General features: G+C 29.5%; 2 protein-coding genes across 13 annotated transcripts; one reads left to right on the forward strand and one right to left on the reverse strand.

Moving 5' to 3' along the window:
- Positions 1-1,919: 1,919 nt before the first annotated feature.
- Positions 1,920-7,848, reverse strand: LOC100741963 (inositol polyphosphate 5-phosphatase E). 5 transcript variants are annotated; one of them, XM_033321553.1, is made up of 7 exons: positions 7,753-7,848; positions 6,077-7,614; positions 4,678-4,899; positions 3,681-3,990; positions 3,045-3,604; positions 2,476-2,944; positions 1,920-2,404 (listed from the first exon to the last, which is right to left on the reverse strand). In XM_033321553.1, exons 2-7 carry the CDS (start codon positions 6,543-6,545, stop codon positions 2,290-2,292), a joined length of 2,145 nt encoding a protein of 714 aa, XP_033177444.1. In that variant the 5' UTR covers positions 6,546-7,614; positions 7,753-7,848; the 3' UTR covers positions 1,920-2,289. The 5 variants fall into 5 exon arrangements, with proteins under 5 accessions (XP_033177444.1, XP_003485069.1, XP_003485068.1 ...); XM_003485021.4 differs by having other exon boundaries at positions 6,077-7,839; XM_003485020.4 differs by lacking the exon at positions 4,678-4,899 and having other exon boundaries at positions 6,077-7,839.
- Positions 7,849-7,955: 107 nt separating this feature from the next.
- Positions 7,956-19,495, forward strand: LOC100749582 (uncharacterized protein CG5098). 8 transcript variants are annotated; one of them, XM_012387638.3, is made up of 7 exons: positions 10,138-10,361; positions 11,618-12,826; positions 12,929-15,037; positions 15,132-15,313; positions 15,417-15,735; positions 15,822-16,031; positions 16,334-19,495. In XM_012387638.3, the coding sequence occupies exons 1-6, from the start codon at positions 10,229-10,231 to the stop codon at positions 16,022-16,024; spliced, it is 4,155 nt and encodes a 1,384-aa protein (XP_012243061.1). In that variant the 5' UTR covers positions 10,138-10,228; the 3' UTR covers positions 16,025-16,031; positions 16,334-19,495. The 8 variants fall into 8 exon arrangements, with proteins under 8 accessions (XP_033177429.1, XP_024224674.1, XP_033177438.1 ...); XM_033321538.1 differs by lacking the exons at positions 10,138-10,361; positions 16,334-19,495 and adding an exon at positions 7,956-8,492 and having other exon boundaries at positions 15,822-16,024; XM_024368906.2 differs by lacking the exons at positions 10,138-10,361; positions 16,334-19,495 and adding an exon at positions 9,486-9,622 and having other exon boundaries at positions 15,822-16,024.
- The last annotated feature ends 65 nt before the right edge of the window (positions 19,496-19,560 follow it).

A 19,560-nucleotide genomic window follows, 5' to 3' on the forward strand; every position in this document is an offset into this window, starting at 1 on the left:
TCATTGTATTATATTTTATGTATTGTAATTTAGAAGTACGCACAAGGAAAAGAAGGATACAATAGTATAAATGAAATACTACTGTAAAAAATAATTGAAAGCTACTTGATGTTTTAATAAATATTTCTTTTTATGTTTATATTTTTCACAAACAGCAAAAATAAATAACTTACTAAAATGTTCACTTATATTTATACAAAAGCATGTTAGCACAAATCTCCCATAAATAGTGATGTTCAATAATATGTATATTAAATCATTAGCAAGTTTTATACAATGTTTGCAAATTATTTACAAATGAGGATTCTACAGTTAAAGTTAGTTAATAGTTAATAGAATTGATAAGCATTTTAGTAGATAAACGTTTTACAATATTGATTCAATCAAACTGAATATATTATTTGCTTCTATATAAACAGAAATGTATTTAATACATGCTTTTTTATGTTTTTCAAATTAAATATCTTTCAATATAAAACACTTTGTACACATTGAAGCTTTTGAAACATATTGAACATCAGTCTAATTAAGCATATTAGAATTAATAATCACTTTTTAAGTATTTAATTTATATTAGTGCTGCTTTTTGTCTTCCTAGATCATTTTGCAGTTAACGTTTATTTCCTGGTTAATGTTAATCCGTTATTATGAGTATATGTATGTTCTTAAATATATAATATTTATATGATGTATTACACAAATCAAATTCTTATATTAATATATTATTGTTGTACATTATTGTTTAGTATGAGTAATTAAATATATGATACTTGCAATATATATAAAACAAAATGATCACAGTTATATGATAATTATAATCCACTTTTAATAAATATTTAATTACTAATAAAATATGATCATTTGTGTAATAATAATAATAGTTATGCTATGTTGTATATGGAAAATAGTTACTACCTTACAAGCACCAAATTTTGGATATTTTTTTATTATAAATATCCATTAATTGTTAATTGAAAGTATTATTCCAAAGATGATATATTATTGTATTACAGCAAGATAAATAATATATCTATACCACTGCTCATCTAAATTTAATTAAATAAAGCACTTCCATAGTTATTTAAAAGTTAAAATATTAAACTATTTTATTTGACGCAGAAAAATACACAACAATATCATACAAAAAATGTATATAAAAAAATTTAGTTTGTTTTGAAGAAAAATAATATCAAATGGTTTCAGAAAACATTAATTGCAATTGTTTATATTTTTTCATACACTATAGCATAATATTTTAAATTCATTGAACCATTCATTAAAAAATAATTTATAATATTATATTCAGTAATAATACTGATGAAATTTTTGTTGTTGTCTTATATAATAAGATAACGACTTTGAATTTTCATATAATAATTATTATCAGCATTTTTAAATATTTACAATAAAAGTAGATATAAGTGGTGGTAATTACATATAAGCAAAAACAAACTTTTTAAAAGTTTAACTATGTAATAGGATTTACTTAATGCGTTTCAATTATTCAAGAATGAATAATTTGAATATCTTCAAATTTGTTTAAGATGAATACTGTTGAATATAATAAGCAAACTATAAAATTATTATAGTCATAATAAATATAAAACCATAAACAAAATAACTTATACATGTTTTAATATTATTATTACATTTTGGAGTGTGTAATTTAACATATTTTAGGCCTTACATATTTTTTATGTAAATTATTTAAGTGGAAAATATATTGCAATATGTAATTTTTTATAATGAAAATCACTGTTGAATATTCTTATGATATTCTAGAAATAAAATGCAGTGATGAAATAAAATTATGAATTATGAAATAACATATTATAATTTATACATAGAGAACCTGTAAAAACTATTTGTCTTTTATAAATATTTTAAATTTCCAAATAATGAAGCATCTTTTATTCTTCTTTTTTTTATATTTTTTAGAAATGGCACATATATCTATAATATCTAGCATTTTCATTGCTAGTTATAGGAATGGGAAGTCTACTTTATTTTGACTAGACATTACAAAGTACACATTGTACAGTAACTTGTCCTATAAACTGCACTAAAAAACGGTATTTGATATTCATATAAAAAAGTTATGAACAGTTACAAATTTATCATATATATAGAGCATACAAAAAAAGAAGTGATATTAATTGTAAGAATTGCAATAACTATGATTTCACATTTTGGCATTAAAAAATTAGAATAAATAGAAATATAATGCTCATGTTATATAAATTTCTTAATATGAAATATTTTTTCCAATGAAATTTATATTATCTATGTTTATTGGATTGAACATACTTTTGAAGTTCCATGAGATTCATCCATAGCAGCTGCTCGCCTTTTTATGCCTTCTAGATATATTTCACGATTAAACAAACCTCCACCAAGAGGAATACTGTAATAGATGTTAATTAAAGAATATGATGTGTTTTATATAATAAATTATACAATATGAATGGTACATACGTGTCAATACCAGGTCTTATGGTTGTTTTAAAAACACCCCATACAGGTTTATGATCTGAGGTACAAATGCTGGGTACAGAGTCATAAATCAAACATTCTATAACTCCATCTTTATATGAATTAGAACTTTCATAACTAACTCTTCTGATGTAGCCTCTTGTATGTCCTTTTCCTTTAAAGAGAATTCTATCAGTATATGCAGGTGTGCGTTGTTTACTACTTGAGTCAAAATTTTGTGTTCCAGGATCATATTTATATGTAGGAGGAAATGTAATTGGTGCCTCTTCAAAACCACGTAAAACAGCTCCTTCACTAAGAATTGTTTTTAATTGATCTTTGTGCAAATTTACAGGTAATTGTTGTGGAAAGCATGCATCTGTGACCCATTGAATAACTTCCTCTCTTGGCTGAGCTAGCCGAAAGTTTAAATCACCACACCAAAATACACAGTCAAAATTTTGAGTTACATCTAAAAACATAATATTCATTCAATATTTTTATAATATAAGCTTATGTAATACAATGTTTTTATAATACAACAATAGTAATATACATTTATATATCCACACCTTTGCTTTTATGTCTCGTAGGTAACTCCTTAGGAAGATCAAGATTTCTAACTATTCTTTTAATATCATTTACCCTTTCTTTAACTTTATCTTGATGTGCGGTTAAATGTGCAGTAACAAACAGAAAACTTGTGCCAAATAACATTAAAGCTATAGCTACTGCTCCTTTTGTTCTAAAAGCAGTTCCTGTCCTGGTTGAAAAGCTAGCATCTTCATGGATGGAACAGAACCAAATTAGATCTCTTCTTAAGAAAAGTGCAAGATGTAGTGTTCCTAAACCAGTACTACAGAGTAGTACGTGAGAAGGACCAAGAGTTTCTTGCAAAGCTGCCTCCCATTCACTCCGCTCAGAACAAGATTCTTGTGTTCCAATTGCTAATAGGTCTGGAACAGTTTCTATATCTGAAGGTAACATAAAATCATTCAATTCTTTTGGTGGATTCTGTCCATTCATATTCCATGTTCCAATAAAAATTTTCAGTTCGCGATTTGGTAGTACTTTTTCAAGTTCTACTGGTCCAAGTAGTGAATTTGCAGCAATCCTACCATGAAGGAAATTTCTATAGCAAAAAATCATAACACATTTACAAAGACAAAGACAAGTACAAAATTAAAACTTTATTAAAATTTATAAACCTTTCTCGTGCTTTTTGTGTAGGAATTAGATTAAGAACTTGAGCAGCTAGTAATGCTTGTTTTGCTAAACTGTCCATAGATGCTCCAGTTTGAGATTGATGACGCTCTTTTTTTTTTGACAATGCATCATGAGATGTAGAACGTGGTTTAAGCTGAACAGGTGCACTTTTTATAGATTCTGGACTTGAATGTCTCATAGAATTTGTTGGTGAATTTCCTACTAAATTATCCACAGATCGCCTATGAATTAGTCTTTGCCTTAAATATGTAGGAACACTTGGAGAAATAGATCCAGAGGATGAATTTTCACCTAGAACATCAAAGTAATATAAAATTATGTAGAACTATATGGAAACCTTTTAGGAAAATACAAAATTCAGGTAACACATATGTATTTTAAAGTAATGTCTTGAAGAAATGAAGTTAATATTAGAAAATAGAATGATAAAGGATATTACAACTTGTATCTGTAATGAAACTAAATTGGTTCAATTGCCAGTTATTGTATTCTTGATACTGACACAGTTATTCAGAAATTAGCAAGAATGTGATTCATTTGAAATATTATAATCAAATATTTTATTCTTTTCTCAAGAGACATATCTTATGTAATTAAATATAGTATTGATATATGATTACATATATGAACAAGATTAAAGTCCTTTTAAGATGGAAAATCTTGTCTTTAAATATATATAGAAGTATTATAAAATTTATATTAAAAAATTTATTTTTGTATATATAATATAACATAATATAAATTTTCTTGGAAAAAAATCCAAAATAATTACCTCGGAGGTTTTTAATCTACACAATATTAATGTCCTTAATAAATGTCTATGTTATTAATAATTTCATAGTTCAGGTATTGAAACTTTTTTAAGTGGCCAAATAGAAGAAATAATGTAACATTTATATATTAATAAAATAAAAATGTTTGAAGAAGCATGAGAATCAAATTTTAAGCAGCAGGTATATTTCATTTGTTTTATTATACCTTCTTTTCCTGGTCTTTCAGTATTGTTAGTTTCATGGTATTGAACCATACTGTAAACATCAAAAGGATTGTAGAACATCCGTTCCATTTCCAAGAAGAAATAAGTGATATATTTTCCTTTTGTAAAATATTCGTCCTTGAAGCTTTTTTCATTTCTTTCATAATCAATTAAAAGTTCATTTTCATCTTCTGATGATTCCTCAAATGAATCTTCTGTTGACTCTGCAGAGAAATCACTATCTTCACTATTTTTTTGTGACATTATGCTTTTTTCTTTTAGTAAAAATTTATGTGTATTTTGTAAATTTTTTATAGTGCCAGAATATGGTACTAAATTTGATATTTTGGCAAAATCAGAATGTGATACTGAATTTGCAATTTTTGAAAAAGAATCAGAATAGTTTGAAGAATCATTTTTATTTTGTAGATATACATTTTTTATATTATAATCTTCATTTAAAAATGCAATTTTCTTATCTAAATTTCTATCTGAACCACATTTATATCCTTTTTCATCCTGTTCTATATTAATATTTGTTGCACTGAATGCCTTCCTATGTTTTTGGATGTTTAATATATTTGTACATAAGTTATTAGGATATAAATTATCATTTTGTTTAGAACTTTGAGTTATATTTTCATATGATGTCACTTTATTGTTTTTAAAATGTTGATTGTCACATGAATTTTTAATACCAATTTTATGTTTATTATTTTCTCTACTGTCAAAATTTATGTCAACATTAATATCATGCTGCAGTTTAGATGTATCTTCTTTTTCACAACTAACATTATGAGATTTAGTATTTAAATTTTCAGTACATTTTTCAGAAGCTTCTCCAAATTTTAATTTTTGCTTTGTTTCTCTCTCTAGTTTGCCACTTTTATTTCGTTTAAATGCTTTAAACAATTTATTAAAAAAAGAAGTTTTCTTTGCTTTATTACTTGGATTAGACATGCTTAAAACATAATATTTAACACTATGCTTCAGATACGTTTTTATGCCAAAGATCAGGTACTAACTGACTGTCAATAAGAACTATGTCTCCTTGCATAAACACATTAGAAGCAATCTTTGCAGGTATTAGTGTAGAAAAAGATATGGTGGGGATGTGCAAGGTCACTACCTCATTCAGTCAAATTACAGATTTGATAAAAAGAGAAACATTATAAGGAATGTATTGGTTAGTGTTATATATATCTTAATTACCCTTAAACAGCTAATAAATAAAAAAATTATTTAGGGGAAACAATTAAATAATCAGTTAATAATTGCTTAAATAATTAAACATCATTTAAGGAATTGACAAACAATTTTTAAATTTATGAACCTAATATATCATCATTAAAATTGATATAATTTGAAAACTGTTTAATTTTTAATGAAACTAATTCTTACCTTCAATAAATGTACTTTGTCGTTCTTTGCCCGTAAAAACACTATTCCTTCCTACATTTTCTTCAACATTGTGCGTACTACTTGCTATATACATCTCCTCCTTCTCTATCGTCACATCTGTTTGACAATTCCCATTAGCAGAAGCTATCTCAGATTTAACAGATGTGTGGCTTAACGTAGTTGGAGATAATCTACTGACAGTCAAACTTTGTGGCGGTGTTCTGCTGCGTTCAGTCATTGCACAGCATAATGAAAGTTTTGTACTAGTATGAGATCCATGTTGTGAATTTTCCAGTTTAGAATTTTTATTTGAATCACCATCTTTGTAAGATGTCTCCAAACATCCAACTTTGGTCTTTTTATTCATAAGCATACGGCAAAGAGATTTTTTCTTTTGCTTTGACTTAGGGGAAATATCTGCCTTAGTATTTGTCACGTTAGATACATCAGCTTCTTCACACTGCTCCATGGTATTTGAAATTTTATATTTTGAACACCATGTAATTAATCCACTATCAATGAATAGAGTACTTTATTATTGCATGAAAAGTTTAACGAAGTCAATCTATCATACATGTGACTATTAAATAAATCAAAACATAAGCATTTGTAATTTTGTTATATAATTATAATTATTCTTCTTCTAATATGAGTTCATATATAAATAAAAATTTTTTTAATGTTTATGCTCATTTGTAGATAAGTACTTGCATATATATAGTTCTTATATGAACAGTGTGCAATTATATCACTAATAATATATATTTTATTGTATAATATAGACTAGAATCATAAAACAAGATATTTATCTTGTTAACATCTATAGCACTTTGTTATGTTTATGTCTTTGGCATATTTCTCATATTTAAAGAAATACATTTAATGTTACATTAATAAATAATTGCACTTCAAATATAATAAATTTAACACTTTCATATCGAATAATTTAGGTAGAATATTTAGAGTGAATGTAAATAATACATATTTGTAAGTATAATATTTAGGATGACTATTTAGTTTCTTGATGTTTTCCCTTAGGCATAACATTCATTTTCTTTGCACATGAATATCATTTCATAATTATTCGAAGGAACTTGTAGATGTATATATGTATCTTTCAATTTTGTTGTTACAAATCAAATTCGATAGAAAGACATTGTGCTCATTGAAAGTCAGAGGTTAATTAGACTCAAGTTGTATACACTTTTCTTGTATTATTACGAAATTCACTTTGACTTTGAATCTCACATTGACTATACATCTATACATTGACACGTCATTCACGCTAAAATCCATAACAAACTGCATTCTGATTGAAAATACTTGAAGAACGACGATTAACTCTAACTTCCGCCTCCATGTTTAAATAGAAAGTTAAACAAAATACGTAACATCTATGTTATATTTTCAAAAATTCATATAAACTTCGCTATAATTATCATTTTAGCGATAAATTGTTCTTATTTTCGGTAAAGCTCTCACAAATCCAAATACCGTATCTCTTCACCGCTTCGGCGCTGATTTCTGAACTTGCGCAGCTGTCAATTAAGCAGACGACAATATTACCATATTACAATACTTTCTATAAAATTTCATATTTTACCGACTAATATTCAGTCTAAACAATATACTGAAATAAGAAATTTCTGATATTTTAGAAAATGTATAATGATTACTTGAAAAAATGATATTTCTTGACCAGTTAAAAGAATAACTGTCAGAGCGAGCAGACGACATTCATTGGCGCCTCACTGTTGGCAAAAACCATCTGTGACGCAATATACTTCATGTACTCGATATACATATGTAAGTATACGAATATATGTAGTAAGTACTTGGTTGGCTCATTTGGCGGGTTGCGTCACTATAATGTTTGTTTACGTGACGATAAGTGTACGTTTAAAGAAATGCGAATACACAGTTAAATTATGCTAGAAGATACATATATGTTCAACTAGAATAATTATTTGATTGTAAACAAAAAAAGGCAGCTGTTTATTTAAACTTTATAATTTTCTGTTTTGCAAGTCGATCGTGTAAATAACACATAATTGTAAATATAAGCAAATAATCGTGTGCGATTAACGAGGAATAGTGTAAAGTAAATATTTAAATGTCGATGATCGCGGTTATTGTAAAAACGATCATTTATATAAATTTATGTTCGTGTCAAAGAAGATTCCAGAAAGACGCAGAAGCGGTATTATACACATGTAGGGAATAAATGTTTGCATACAAGTACATTGCCGCGTTTTCCAAACATTCGTTGAATGTTATTCATTGACGAAAGCGATGTAATATAGATTCATCCATCATTGAGACTTGATTATAGTGAATTTTCTACAGAACTAGATATCGGATACAAAGCATTTTAATAAATATACGAACAAAGTAGTAAAAGAAATGCCACGGCATGGTAAGTAATATTAATGACTTGATTGTGGCTATAATATTTATTAGACTCTACAATATATTCATATTCATATGACTAATAATAAATGTATTAAACATCTTTAAAATCATTTTTACAACAAATTTTGACCGTAATAAATATTAGGAAAGTAAAAATAATTCATGTACGAAAAACTGTTGTAAATAATGGAAGAATAATTTCTAAATATATGTATGTGTATAGTATACACGAAATTTTTAGAAAGAAGAATAATGCATACAACATAAGTCTACGTCAATAACAATTCTAGTCCTTAACAATAACTTGAGTGAAATATGTTTTGTCTCTTTTAAGTTATGATCACTGATTACGTTTTTCAACTAAAATTTATACACGCGCTTCTACATGGCGTACCAAATACATGGGCAGAATTCTAATGAAAGAAAATTTCATAGATATAGATTGCGAATGTGGGCGGTGTTAAGGGTGGCTTCAAATTTTCAATCACTTTTTACGATGTTAACAATAATTATAATATCAACAGTATCAACAGAAAACGCGATAGAAAGTGCATTTAAACGTAAAATTAGTATTTAAACAACTATAATTATATGCATTTCACATACTATTGCGAAAAATGTTTTAAAAATCATGTAATCTTCTTTTCGTGTATAATTTTGACAAATAAATAGATATTAACTTAGATGATAACACTAGCAGTGCAATATTTTTGGTAACATTTCTTTTAACAAATGAGTTCAAAATACCTATGTATATTTTATACAATCAACTTCGCTAAACAATTTGCAGTAGACTACATCTAAAAGATTATGAACAAGTAGGAATACATTTTTGAATTGATATCCATTACTAAATATTCCGATAATTGTATGAAAAAAAATAATATTGTGAAAAAGATTGTACATATACGAGGAAGAACGTGTATGACTGTGAACGGGCGAGCGAGAAGGGTTAACAAAAGAGAGAATGGGATAGAAACGTAATTCGCGCCGCCACCGCAAGGTGTCAGCATTGCATGCGGCTCGCTCGCTAGCGGCCACCATTGTTGAAATTCTGCTTTGGTTGATGCCCCGACAATTTTTTGACGGAAAATCGTAAATTCGCCAGCCCCTGGCAAGGGCCCTGTGCGGAAGGTGCGTATCCCGCGGTAATCCTTGGATCATGGCTCCACTATAGCTACCGTCAGTAGCATGTTTAGCGATAAAAAAGGGCCCACCGGGGAAAGCCAGTGAAATCGAGTGTGCCCATCGATTTACGCGAAAGAAAGAGGCACCCATGTCCGTGTCGTACGTCTTGTCGGGGTGTTGGTGTTGTGTGCGCTGCCTGAATTGTGCATGGTACGTGCGTGCATGCGTGCCGGTACAATGCAACGCGTCTGTCCTCGCGCACCATGCAATCTGTCGATCTTAGATTCTGTTATCCGAAGTGAACGAAACGTTCGATTATCCGAGTGTCCCCGAGAGTGTGAGATATTTGGGCGTCAGGTAGAGATTGTACGAATAATTTGGAAATTTTGAATATATAAGTACACGTTGTTCCGCGTGTCGGCAACACGCGACTCGCGCGTTATCGACGATACCGTCCAGGTGCGGGGAAACACTACATCCCTGCTTCGGTGTTTCGTTAGTGTCTCTGTGTGCGTGTGCGGTATCCACGGGGTTAGATGTCTTCTTTCCACGCTTTGCACGTTGTGCGTGCATAGGCGTGTGCATACGCGAACGCACGTCATTCATACATGTATGCATACGTGCGCTCCTGTGTATTTTCCATGGGTGTATATGCGCGGCTTGGTTAACGTGTTTCATTCGTATATATGCGTGCTCTGGTGCGGTACGTCTACGCACACTGCATGCCATCGGAATTCACGAAAAAGTACATGAACTGTAATCCTGCTACCACGCCGTTGGATCAGCAAATCGAGATATACAGTGTTACACTCGCATGTCCATAGCTCCCCTCGTGGCTAAATCGTAACATCGGCTACGAAACACTTACAGTGTTATTCCTTGTATCGTGATTCTGTGCAATACTGTTAGAATTTCACATCGATATTATTGTGACAGTTCCTTTCAAAGATATAACGCTCGATCCATCATGAGAAATTTCCAAAATAAACTGAGCTTGGTGCTTCTTGAATTTTTTCATATATCAACGTTGACACCCTGACAAATACTGTGATTTTTTATCATCATCCTTAATCTTCGTTCATAGATATCGAATCTTTTGTGTTTTATGGATTTTACGTCCTTTATTGTTTAAATATTGTGGAGGGTTACTTCCAATTATGTGTCCTATTTGTTGAACAAGTAGATATGTTTGTCCTTTAAATTACTCTTGTGAACTTTTCATGTTGGGATTATATTATTAGTGTAATGTATCGTATTTTAATACAAATACCTTAAAATTATTGATAATGTGACATTCACTCATAATACTGGAGGTTGTAAAAATATAAGATAAACACCAGTTAAAGATGTAAACATTGAAACTACAAACCTTGTTGCAAAAAGGATTTGCGCTTTGTGAAATATGTGGGTTACATAGAAATATTTTAACAGAAAAGATTAATCTTCTTTTTGCTTAGTATTAAGTCAATCAAAAATTTATACAATTGTATAAAGAAATATTCATTGCCAATAATACTTATGTTTATATTTGTTTCACTATTAATACCACTGGAATATTTTAATTTTATATCAATTACAGCTTAACAAGATGTAAACATTCAGTTATTTATTAGTATAAAATAAACTAGTTTAAACTAAGTTAGTTGAAAATAAACTAGTTTATTTAAATATTTTCTTATAATACTTTCAGAAATAGAAAATATTTGTAATTGCACATTATAAGGCAGAAGAATTAACTTCCAATTTATATAATTCATTAAATAATTATCAATGTTATTAATATGTACATAATATTAATGAGCAAAGAGTAAATATTTTAGAGCAGCATTATGACGTGAATTGTCAAAACACATGAATTGTTCCTATCAATAGTAAATGTAATTTTTGACACTTTCTTCACATAACTTATTTCATAGACAAAAAATTATTTTAATTTTTCAAGTTTATTTGAAACTATCTATAATTGTAATCATAGTTTTCAATGAACATGTTTGTTTACAGGGCCATTTATATTTGGAGTTGCGCCAAAATGGGCGCTATCAAATAATTTCATGCAGTGGGATTACATACAAGAATTGGTAGCACATGGTGGTGTGCCTGACGTTTATAATTTACGTCACAAGGAAGAAAATATAAGTGTGTCGGATTTAGATTTAACTTATGTTAATCAATTTATAAACTTCATACAATCAACAAACAATAAAAAGATTGTAGATTCTGATATACAGAAGGGAACAGTTGATAAATGCTTATCAGAATTTTTAGAGCCTGTGCTTAAAAATCACAAGGAAAGTTATAGTACCTGTCACAGTGACGATAGTAAAATAAAACCATCTAATTTATTGGATACTAACCAAACCATAGGCACCTACTTATTTTGCAAAGATAAAAGCGAAAATTTATCTGAAACAAAGAAGAAAATTGATCATCATCATAAAATTATTGATTGTGTTCCTTGCTTGTCAGAACAATCAAACATACAAAATATTACACAGTACAAGACATTGTCTAAAATTTTGGAGCAGTATAAAAATATTTATAATCTTTGTGCTTCTGAAGAAGACAAGCCACTTAATTTAGTAAAAAACTTGGAAGATAATAAAGGCTGTTGTAACAAACAAAGTGAAGATAAAAAGAAGCTGTGCAATTTTACAGATATAAAAGTATCTTTAAAGGACTGTGCCATTTTAGATCGAGCAAATCATTCCTGTAATATAGAAAATTGCTACAACACAAAGTACAAGGAAATAGACTATGGTTTATTAAAATTCTCAGATCTAGATGATTTATCTCCTAAATTAAAAATTGATAAAACGTTACTTAAAGCTTCAAAACCTAAAATATGTAAAAATTTAGAAACAAAGTTAAATTGTGTACCAAATAAATACTTAGAACAAGAAAGTACTCTCGCTCTTAATAAATATTTGACTAATAAAACTTCAGTGTTTTTGCGTGAGAGGAAGAATACAAATCTTTCTTTTCTAAATTCATCTCTGAATGTCAAAGATACAAGTATTAAAAGTGAATCTTGTTCAGACGAACAGATAAATAAGTCAAAGAACTCGTATTTTGTAAATACCTGCAAACCAACATTAAGTAATTGGGAAGATTTCGAAATGTCAGGACAATATCCAGGTCATAGCCGACCTCCGGTTGGCACACCTCCACCTCAGACAGTTTGGAATCATCTTACAATGGCACAAAGTCAAGGTAATACCTCTCTTCAATTTTTTAGAAAATTTAAATAAAGAATATCATTTTTAATATAAAATGATAAACATCGTTCTTTTATATTAAAAATATTTGTCTTAGTTTCAGGGTTGAACATTCATCCAACAGCCTTGTCAGGTGCAGCATTGAGTCCGGCAGGATTTTACACACATCCATCTATGGCAAGAGCATCTCATATAACATCACAACTTACACCACAACTTGCACATACTCAAGCACCTCCAACATGGCATACACCAACTGTTCCATCAAAAACAGTTACTCCAGCCAATACACCAGGAAATCCTTTGTTTAGTTTACAAATGCTGGTAGATAATAGACAGAACCAAAGTCAGTATAGAAACTCACCAGGTTCACAAAGTACACTAGATTTATCATCTACTTCCGAAATTATTCCTGAAAATTATTCTCGCATACCTCAAGATATCCCAATAAGTTTGACTGCAAGGAATGTAGATAAGGGTAGTAGAAATGGAAATATTATTTCTCCTCCAATACCTTTGAATGGAGAAACTTCATCTGATAGTGGAATTAGTTCGTCGGTTCCAACACCTAATTCTGTTAGTGAACCAGTTTCACTCTCAACAAAAGAAGTTATAACACCTAAAATAACAGTAAAAAACTTTGAAAGCAATTTAAAAGGAGTGGCAAATCTTCATGATAAGATTAAGGAGATGAATGTAGATAATTTTACGCAGAAAGTTATAAATTTACCACCTAGTGTTACGATTGAAAGGGTAGTTTCAGAGAAGAAAGAGCCTGAGGTTACGAAAAATAAAGATACATTAAGCGTCATTGCACAAGTACCAAGAAATGTTTTGCCTGTTATTGTAAACCTTACCTCTAGAGTGGACAAAGATGTAACAGATAGTCCGAAAAGGGAATCGTCTTCAGAACGAGATCGAAAGATCGAAGAGACGAATGTAAGATCACCTAAAAATTTACCAAAAAGAGGTAAGAAGGGTGTGGATTCTCTGTTAGAAAAGTTAGAAGGTGGTAATAAAAAACTTGGCAGTGCTGAAAATATTGGATCTGTTATTGTAATGCCAGTAGAGGAAAGAGATACATCGAGTGTTAAAAGCATGTCCCCTGATAGACAGAAATCGAAATCTCCAAATAGGGAAGACGAAGTAGTATCTCCAGCATTCAGTAATGACGATTCTAATGATAATACTAAGCAACGCAGAAAAAGAAAACTAGAAAAGCCTGTACGGCTTAGTAAAGACTCTAAAACGGAAGTAGAGGATATGGAATTAGAACCTACAGAACCAACAGAACCTAGAACAAGTGAACCAATAACAGAAGAAACAAATGCAACTCCAGTTGTCAAATTAGAAGACAATATTGACACAGCAGAACAGAGAATATCTGAAAAGATTGAAGAAAGTGTAGACGAAACAAATGAGGAGAATCAACCTATTAGAAGGCGGAGGAGTAGTGAAAGTACACCTCCTAGTTCAACTCCATCGAATCAGAGGGTTAGAAGAAAATCTAGCGATGATGCGACTGAATTTTCAAAAGTAACAAGTCCAAAACCTGTAAATAATACAAATCCGTTTAATGAAGTTGAATCAGAACTTGAAAAGATGTTTGCCGGTATTGTTGAGACAGAGACAGATGTCAAAAAGGAAGAATCAAAATCAGAACTTACAGAACCTGAACTTCAATCCGGGAGCACAGCGAAAGTCGAAAATTTAGAAAATAATGTGTTACACACAAAAGAGGCGCAAAGTATAAATCCTACTGATGTTTCATCTACAGTTGATACAAAAATGTCTGGAAAGAAAGGGAAAAAAACTAAAGTACAAGGTGGTAAACGAAAAATATCCAGATCATCTGAAAATATTTTTGGAACTGTGGGTAATGATATACCTCAGAAGGAAATCAAAAAGAGAAGGATATCTAAGAGTTCAAAAAAGCAAGACGCCTCGAAAAAGACTAAGAAAAATGCAAAAGTGGACGGAATAAGAGAAATGGCATATGATTCTGGATCAAATGCAAGTTCTATTAGGTCTCGTGGGCCAGTAGTTCATGTTGAAGGTCCAAGGGACAGTCCATTAAGCATTCAAGTAGTTAATGCACCACGGGAAGAAGAAGAAGAAAAAAGTAAAGAAAAACGAAAGAGTATTGGAAATGGTAATGCGGGAAGGAGTAAGAGACTCAGTCATCAAAACGATTTAGATTATAGGGGTGTGTAGTTTTAATATTTATGTATATTTATATTATATATATAAACGAAAATTTGTATATACAAAACTAAAAAAAAAATATGTGTTTTATATAGGTAAAGTCAGTAGAGCGGGTCTCTTTAGTTCAACGTTGTCATCACGTTATGACGCACATACAACAGATTCCACATGGGTGTGCGTATTTTGTAAACAAGGTCCTCATTCTGTAATACCTGGGGATCCTGCTCGACCACATCCTAATTTGGCTGGTCCACATATAGCACCTGGAACATACACTGTGCGTATAATATTCTTTTTTTTAGCATGTATATTAAATATTTTTTTACTTTATTTTAAATTATGAGTAATATTCAGAAATAACATTCTTTATCAAATTATAGGTACCAGCTGGTGTTTTGAGTGATTTATTTGGGCCATATTTGATTGGTAAAGAACGTTTAGAAGATGGAATTCTTTCGGCTGATGAACAAGAGATTACTACGGAACAGAAGAAAGGTGGTAAGAATAAAAGGAGTTTGAGGTACGCTGGGTTAGCCGATCAGTTTACTGCAAAAATGGGTAAAAAGAAAAGAAATTCCATTGAAAGTAATACTAATGCCATGTTTACGGGAATGACCGTACTCCCCGGGGAAGAACAACGTTGGGAAGTATGGCTTCATGAACAGTGTGCTGTTTGGGCAGCTGGAGTGTACATGGCAGGTACAATAAAAACAACTTTCTTAGAATTAATTGCAGTAAAAAAAATTGTTGTCAGATTCTTAAGAAAAAATTAATTTACATTACAGGTGGAAGAGTAACAGGTTTACAAGAAGCTGTATGGGATGCAGCAAAGTCGATATGTGACTCTTGTGGTTTAACAGGAGCAAATATTGGTTGCGTTAAACGCGGTTGTAAAGCCGTTACGCATTACCCCTGTGCATTAACGAAAGGCTGGCACTTGGATACTAATCAGTATATACCGAAGTGCAACCTTCATCGGGTTACGTGAAACTTCGGTGAGTTCGCCAGTATGCGTTACTATGGAATAAATTATCTGCATTATTTCACAACGTATGGCTTTAATTTGAAGCACCGAATGATGATTAATAATTATAGAAAATTATATCCAAATTTGTTTATAAAAGAATATGTTAAAATTAACAAAGCGTAAAACAAAACATCTTTGTATATTCATATATACTATGAGAAATATTTAACTCTTTAACCTCTTGTTCACTCTGTATTATATATAATCAATATTTTTGTTGAAAAAAGTTAAAATTTTAATCAAGTCTAATAATTAATTTATATTTTTCAGCATTTAACAATTTTGAGAAGTTTTGAAATTACGCTTTGCATCATTCGATGCATAAGTGTGTTTGGAGTGTGAAAGTATAAATGTCAAATGTATAAAGGACAGACATATGGTAATTTGCATACACGAAATATCAATATGCTCGACAGAAATATCTTCCAATGTACAAGATGTTCAAACGAGAATGCTGTTACTGTCTTAAGAATTTCAAATGAAAATGGAAATTAACGGATATGAAGAAATGGAAGTTCTTCTCGTTAATTAAATTTAATTAATTTTCTTGGCCTGTGGCCTTGAACAGTGGCCTTTTCGACCTAATGTAAAAGGAAGATTTTTTAATTTAAAATTTGTAGTATAGACGAATCGTTGCTGAGGAACAATGTTAATCAAAAAAGTATTTGCTTTCTTGCTAATATTTATGAAATTTGAAAACGTTACAAATTTTTCCCTAAAACATCATGTACGCAGGAATAAAATATGGGGCATATTGTATTAAAATTTGAACAAAAATCAGAATTCGGCAAAAGAATGAGAAAGCATTAAATTTCTTCTAAGTTGTATGTGTGTATATAAAATGGAATGAATTATTAATCAAGTAATTTAATGGAATTTGAACACGTGTTTCGAATGAAGTGTGGATAAGAAACATATAGACAAGTGTTCTCCTGTGAATGTAAGAAATCATCTGTAAATAACAAAGTTTTTATGTGAAAAAAATTATTATTATATTATTATACAACTTTAATGATATTGCGATATTCTTCATTTTTAAAAATCATACTATTTTAGTAAGCATGTGTAGTTATGTTCTTTATTGCGGGAAACTACATTTAGTGTAACAATACTTATTTCTATTATAATTTTTTGAAGATTAATTGTGACATATAAATCTACTGTAGGTGTAAATAAATAGATTTTCGCTCATATAATATTTCCCTTTATTTCTTAACCTTGTCTATTTTATAACTATGTGTTGAAATCATTTTTATTTAAAGAGAACGAGCTCACATGTTTACTTGAAAAGAGAACACTTGTAATAATTGTAATTATCGTTGTTAATATAACAATAAATTTCTAAGAAAAAGATGGACATTTGTTCCAGAAATATTATCTTCTCTTTTTCCGGCATGTGACAATTATAACTTCACTGTATACTATAATTTATGAATGTGTGAAATCAGTGTTTAAGGTTCAATAGTATATATACAATGCAGTGATTAAATTAATCGCTACTTATTATTATAAAATTTATGGTAATTATTACTGATTTATATTATTTTTTCATATTATTATTATTGTAATCATCTGCGCCGTCATTATTGTCATTGTCGTTTCCATCAAATTTTGTAAGAATATAAAAGAATCAAGTTTTTATAATAACAAGTATAAGAACATGGATAATATCGATTCTCTTAATGTATCAGGGAGAAGTAGTAAAAAAACAGGAAAATTGTATAAAAATATATAGAATAAAATGTACATAATATTAATTTGAGTAGATAAAAAGAAATATGTATATACATACATACATGTGTATATGTATTTGTATATACATAAATCTGCAAACATGTTAAAAAAGATAGTTGCCACTCCTCCTCTCGCAACACAGAGTATGGCAAAGCAAGAGTAATCATTTTTAAACGTTAGTTATATAGATACAGAAACTAAGTTGTCTAAGAAAAAAGATTCTTTGTACATATTATATATCATATAGTAACAAATGTCTTGTAAAAAGGATTCAAAGAGCGTAAAAAAAGCATTTTATTTAGGACTATAGTCTATCTGTTTTAATGTAAGATGATGAATAGTTTACATAAAAGTCAACGTATTTGGGTTTTTCTTAAACTCCTCAAGACATAGCTCGTCACTTCAAGGGCAGTCTTTGTAAGATAAAAACAAAGAAACAAACAGCCAAAAAATATTGCTACTGAGTTTAATAACGAAAATTAAATTGTAAACAAAACGCTTATATTATACAATTGTGTATGAAAGGGAAACAAAATTCTATCTTAGATGAATAACTGTAATATTAATACTTGTGATACAAAAAAATTTCTGGATAGGAAGGTGAATAATTCCAGTATATTCTTCCTTTAAATCTAACTCTGCGTACATAGAGCATTATCTACATATTCCTGTACAGATCAGCTTTATGATAAGCCACTGTAGTATTGTATACATATATTAGACTATTTGTGAAAGAAAAGTATAAAGCAGGATATTGTCAGAAGTTTTAGAGATTTTAGAATTCTCTTTGTACGCATAGTTTATCAATATGTAACAAACTTTGAAAGTGAAATGGAAGAAAAATGTTTTATTATCTGTCTTGTATAAATGCTAAATTCATTTGGCTTGTAAATTGCGGAGAAAATAATTTAAAGCACTGATGCGCAAACAAAATTTGAATATCACATTGCCTAAATAATTTGTATAAAATATAGATCTGTAAAATAAAATTGTCACATCGTGATGCGTGGTGAGAGAGGTAACAGTAGTAATGTTCGCGAATTGAAAGTAGCAAAAAAACAATTATGTAATGTTAAAAAATGAATAGGTATTTTTATTCCTTGCCTTCGTATTTTTTAGGTCTAATTTAGTTTCGGATCTTCCCTTCTCTTTTCTGTTCAGTCCTCTTTCTTTTCTTGCTTTTATATTGCTTTTAAGAGCTACCTATAGTTTTATACAATTTCTGTGACCTGGTTTAATATTAATAATCAATAGAAAAAGAAAAGTATTGGTTTTAATCCATTTACTGATGCCCGAATAGTAGAACAAAATTCGCGAAATGTATTTGAAGTCGATACAATAATACAGCTAAGTATATATCTTTGTGTAATATAAATATAATGAATAATAAAATATGATACACGTCACAAGTCAGAATAACTACAGACAATTTCAAAATGGCCCTTTATATATTAGGTGAATGTACAAAATTAAAAAAAAGTACTATGAAGTTCTTGTACCAATTTTGATCCCACTAATCAAAACATAATAAAGAAACATTACGTACAAAAAGTACACAAATTTCGGTTGCGTAATGAAAATTTTTATGTACATGACAAAAGAGATAGTATTATTAATATTTAATTTTTTTTGTTATAAAGCGTAATGAAATGAACTTTTGTAAATATATTTAAATACAGTAAATCCATAACCAAAATATGCACTGTTATATTGTGAATTATATACCAATGAATTATAGTTTTTTTTTACGGCATCTAACAAAA

The sequence above is a fragment of the Bombus impatiens genome, unplaced genomic scaffold, assembly GCF_000188095.3.
Source record: "Bombus impatiens unplaced genomic scaffold, BIMP_2.2 scf_0033, whole genome shotgun sequence".
Classification (NCBI taxonomy): Eukaryota; Metazoa; Arthropoda; class Insecta; order Hymenoptera; family Apidae; genus Bombus; species Bombus impatiens.

Bases quoted from the DNA above. Each gene is read 5' to 3' on its own strand.
- LOC100741963 (XM_012387926.3), bottom strand. From the start codon at position 5,635: ATGTCTAATCCAAGTAATAAAGCAAAGAAAACTTCTTTTTTTAATAAA. The intron at 3,991-4,677 runs GTATAATAAAAC...TTGATGTTCTAG, and splicing joins TGAAAGACCAGGAAAAGAAG to GTGAAAATTCATCCTCTGGA. The intron at 2,405-2,475 runs GTATGTACCATT...CATCTATTACAG, and splicing joins ATAAGACCTGGTATTGACAC to TATTCCTCTTGGTGGAGGTT.
- LOC100749582 (XM_012387638.3), top strand. From the start codon at position 10,229: ATGCATACGTGCGCTCCTGTGTATTTTCCATGGGTGTATATGCGCGGC. The intron at 10,362-11,617 runs GTACATGAACTG...GTTTGTTTACAG, and splicing joins CCATCGGAATTCACGAAAAA to GGCCATTTATATTTGGAGTT. The intron at 15,038-15,131 runs GTGTGTAGTTTT...TGTTTTATATAG, and splicing joins AAACGATTTAGATTATAGGG to GTAAAGTCAGTAGAGCGGGT.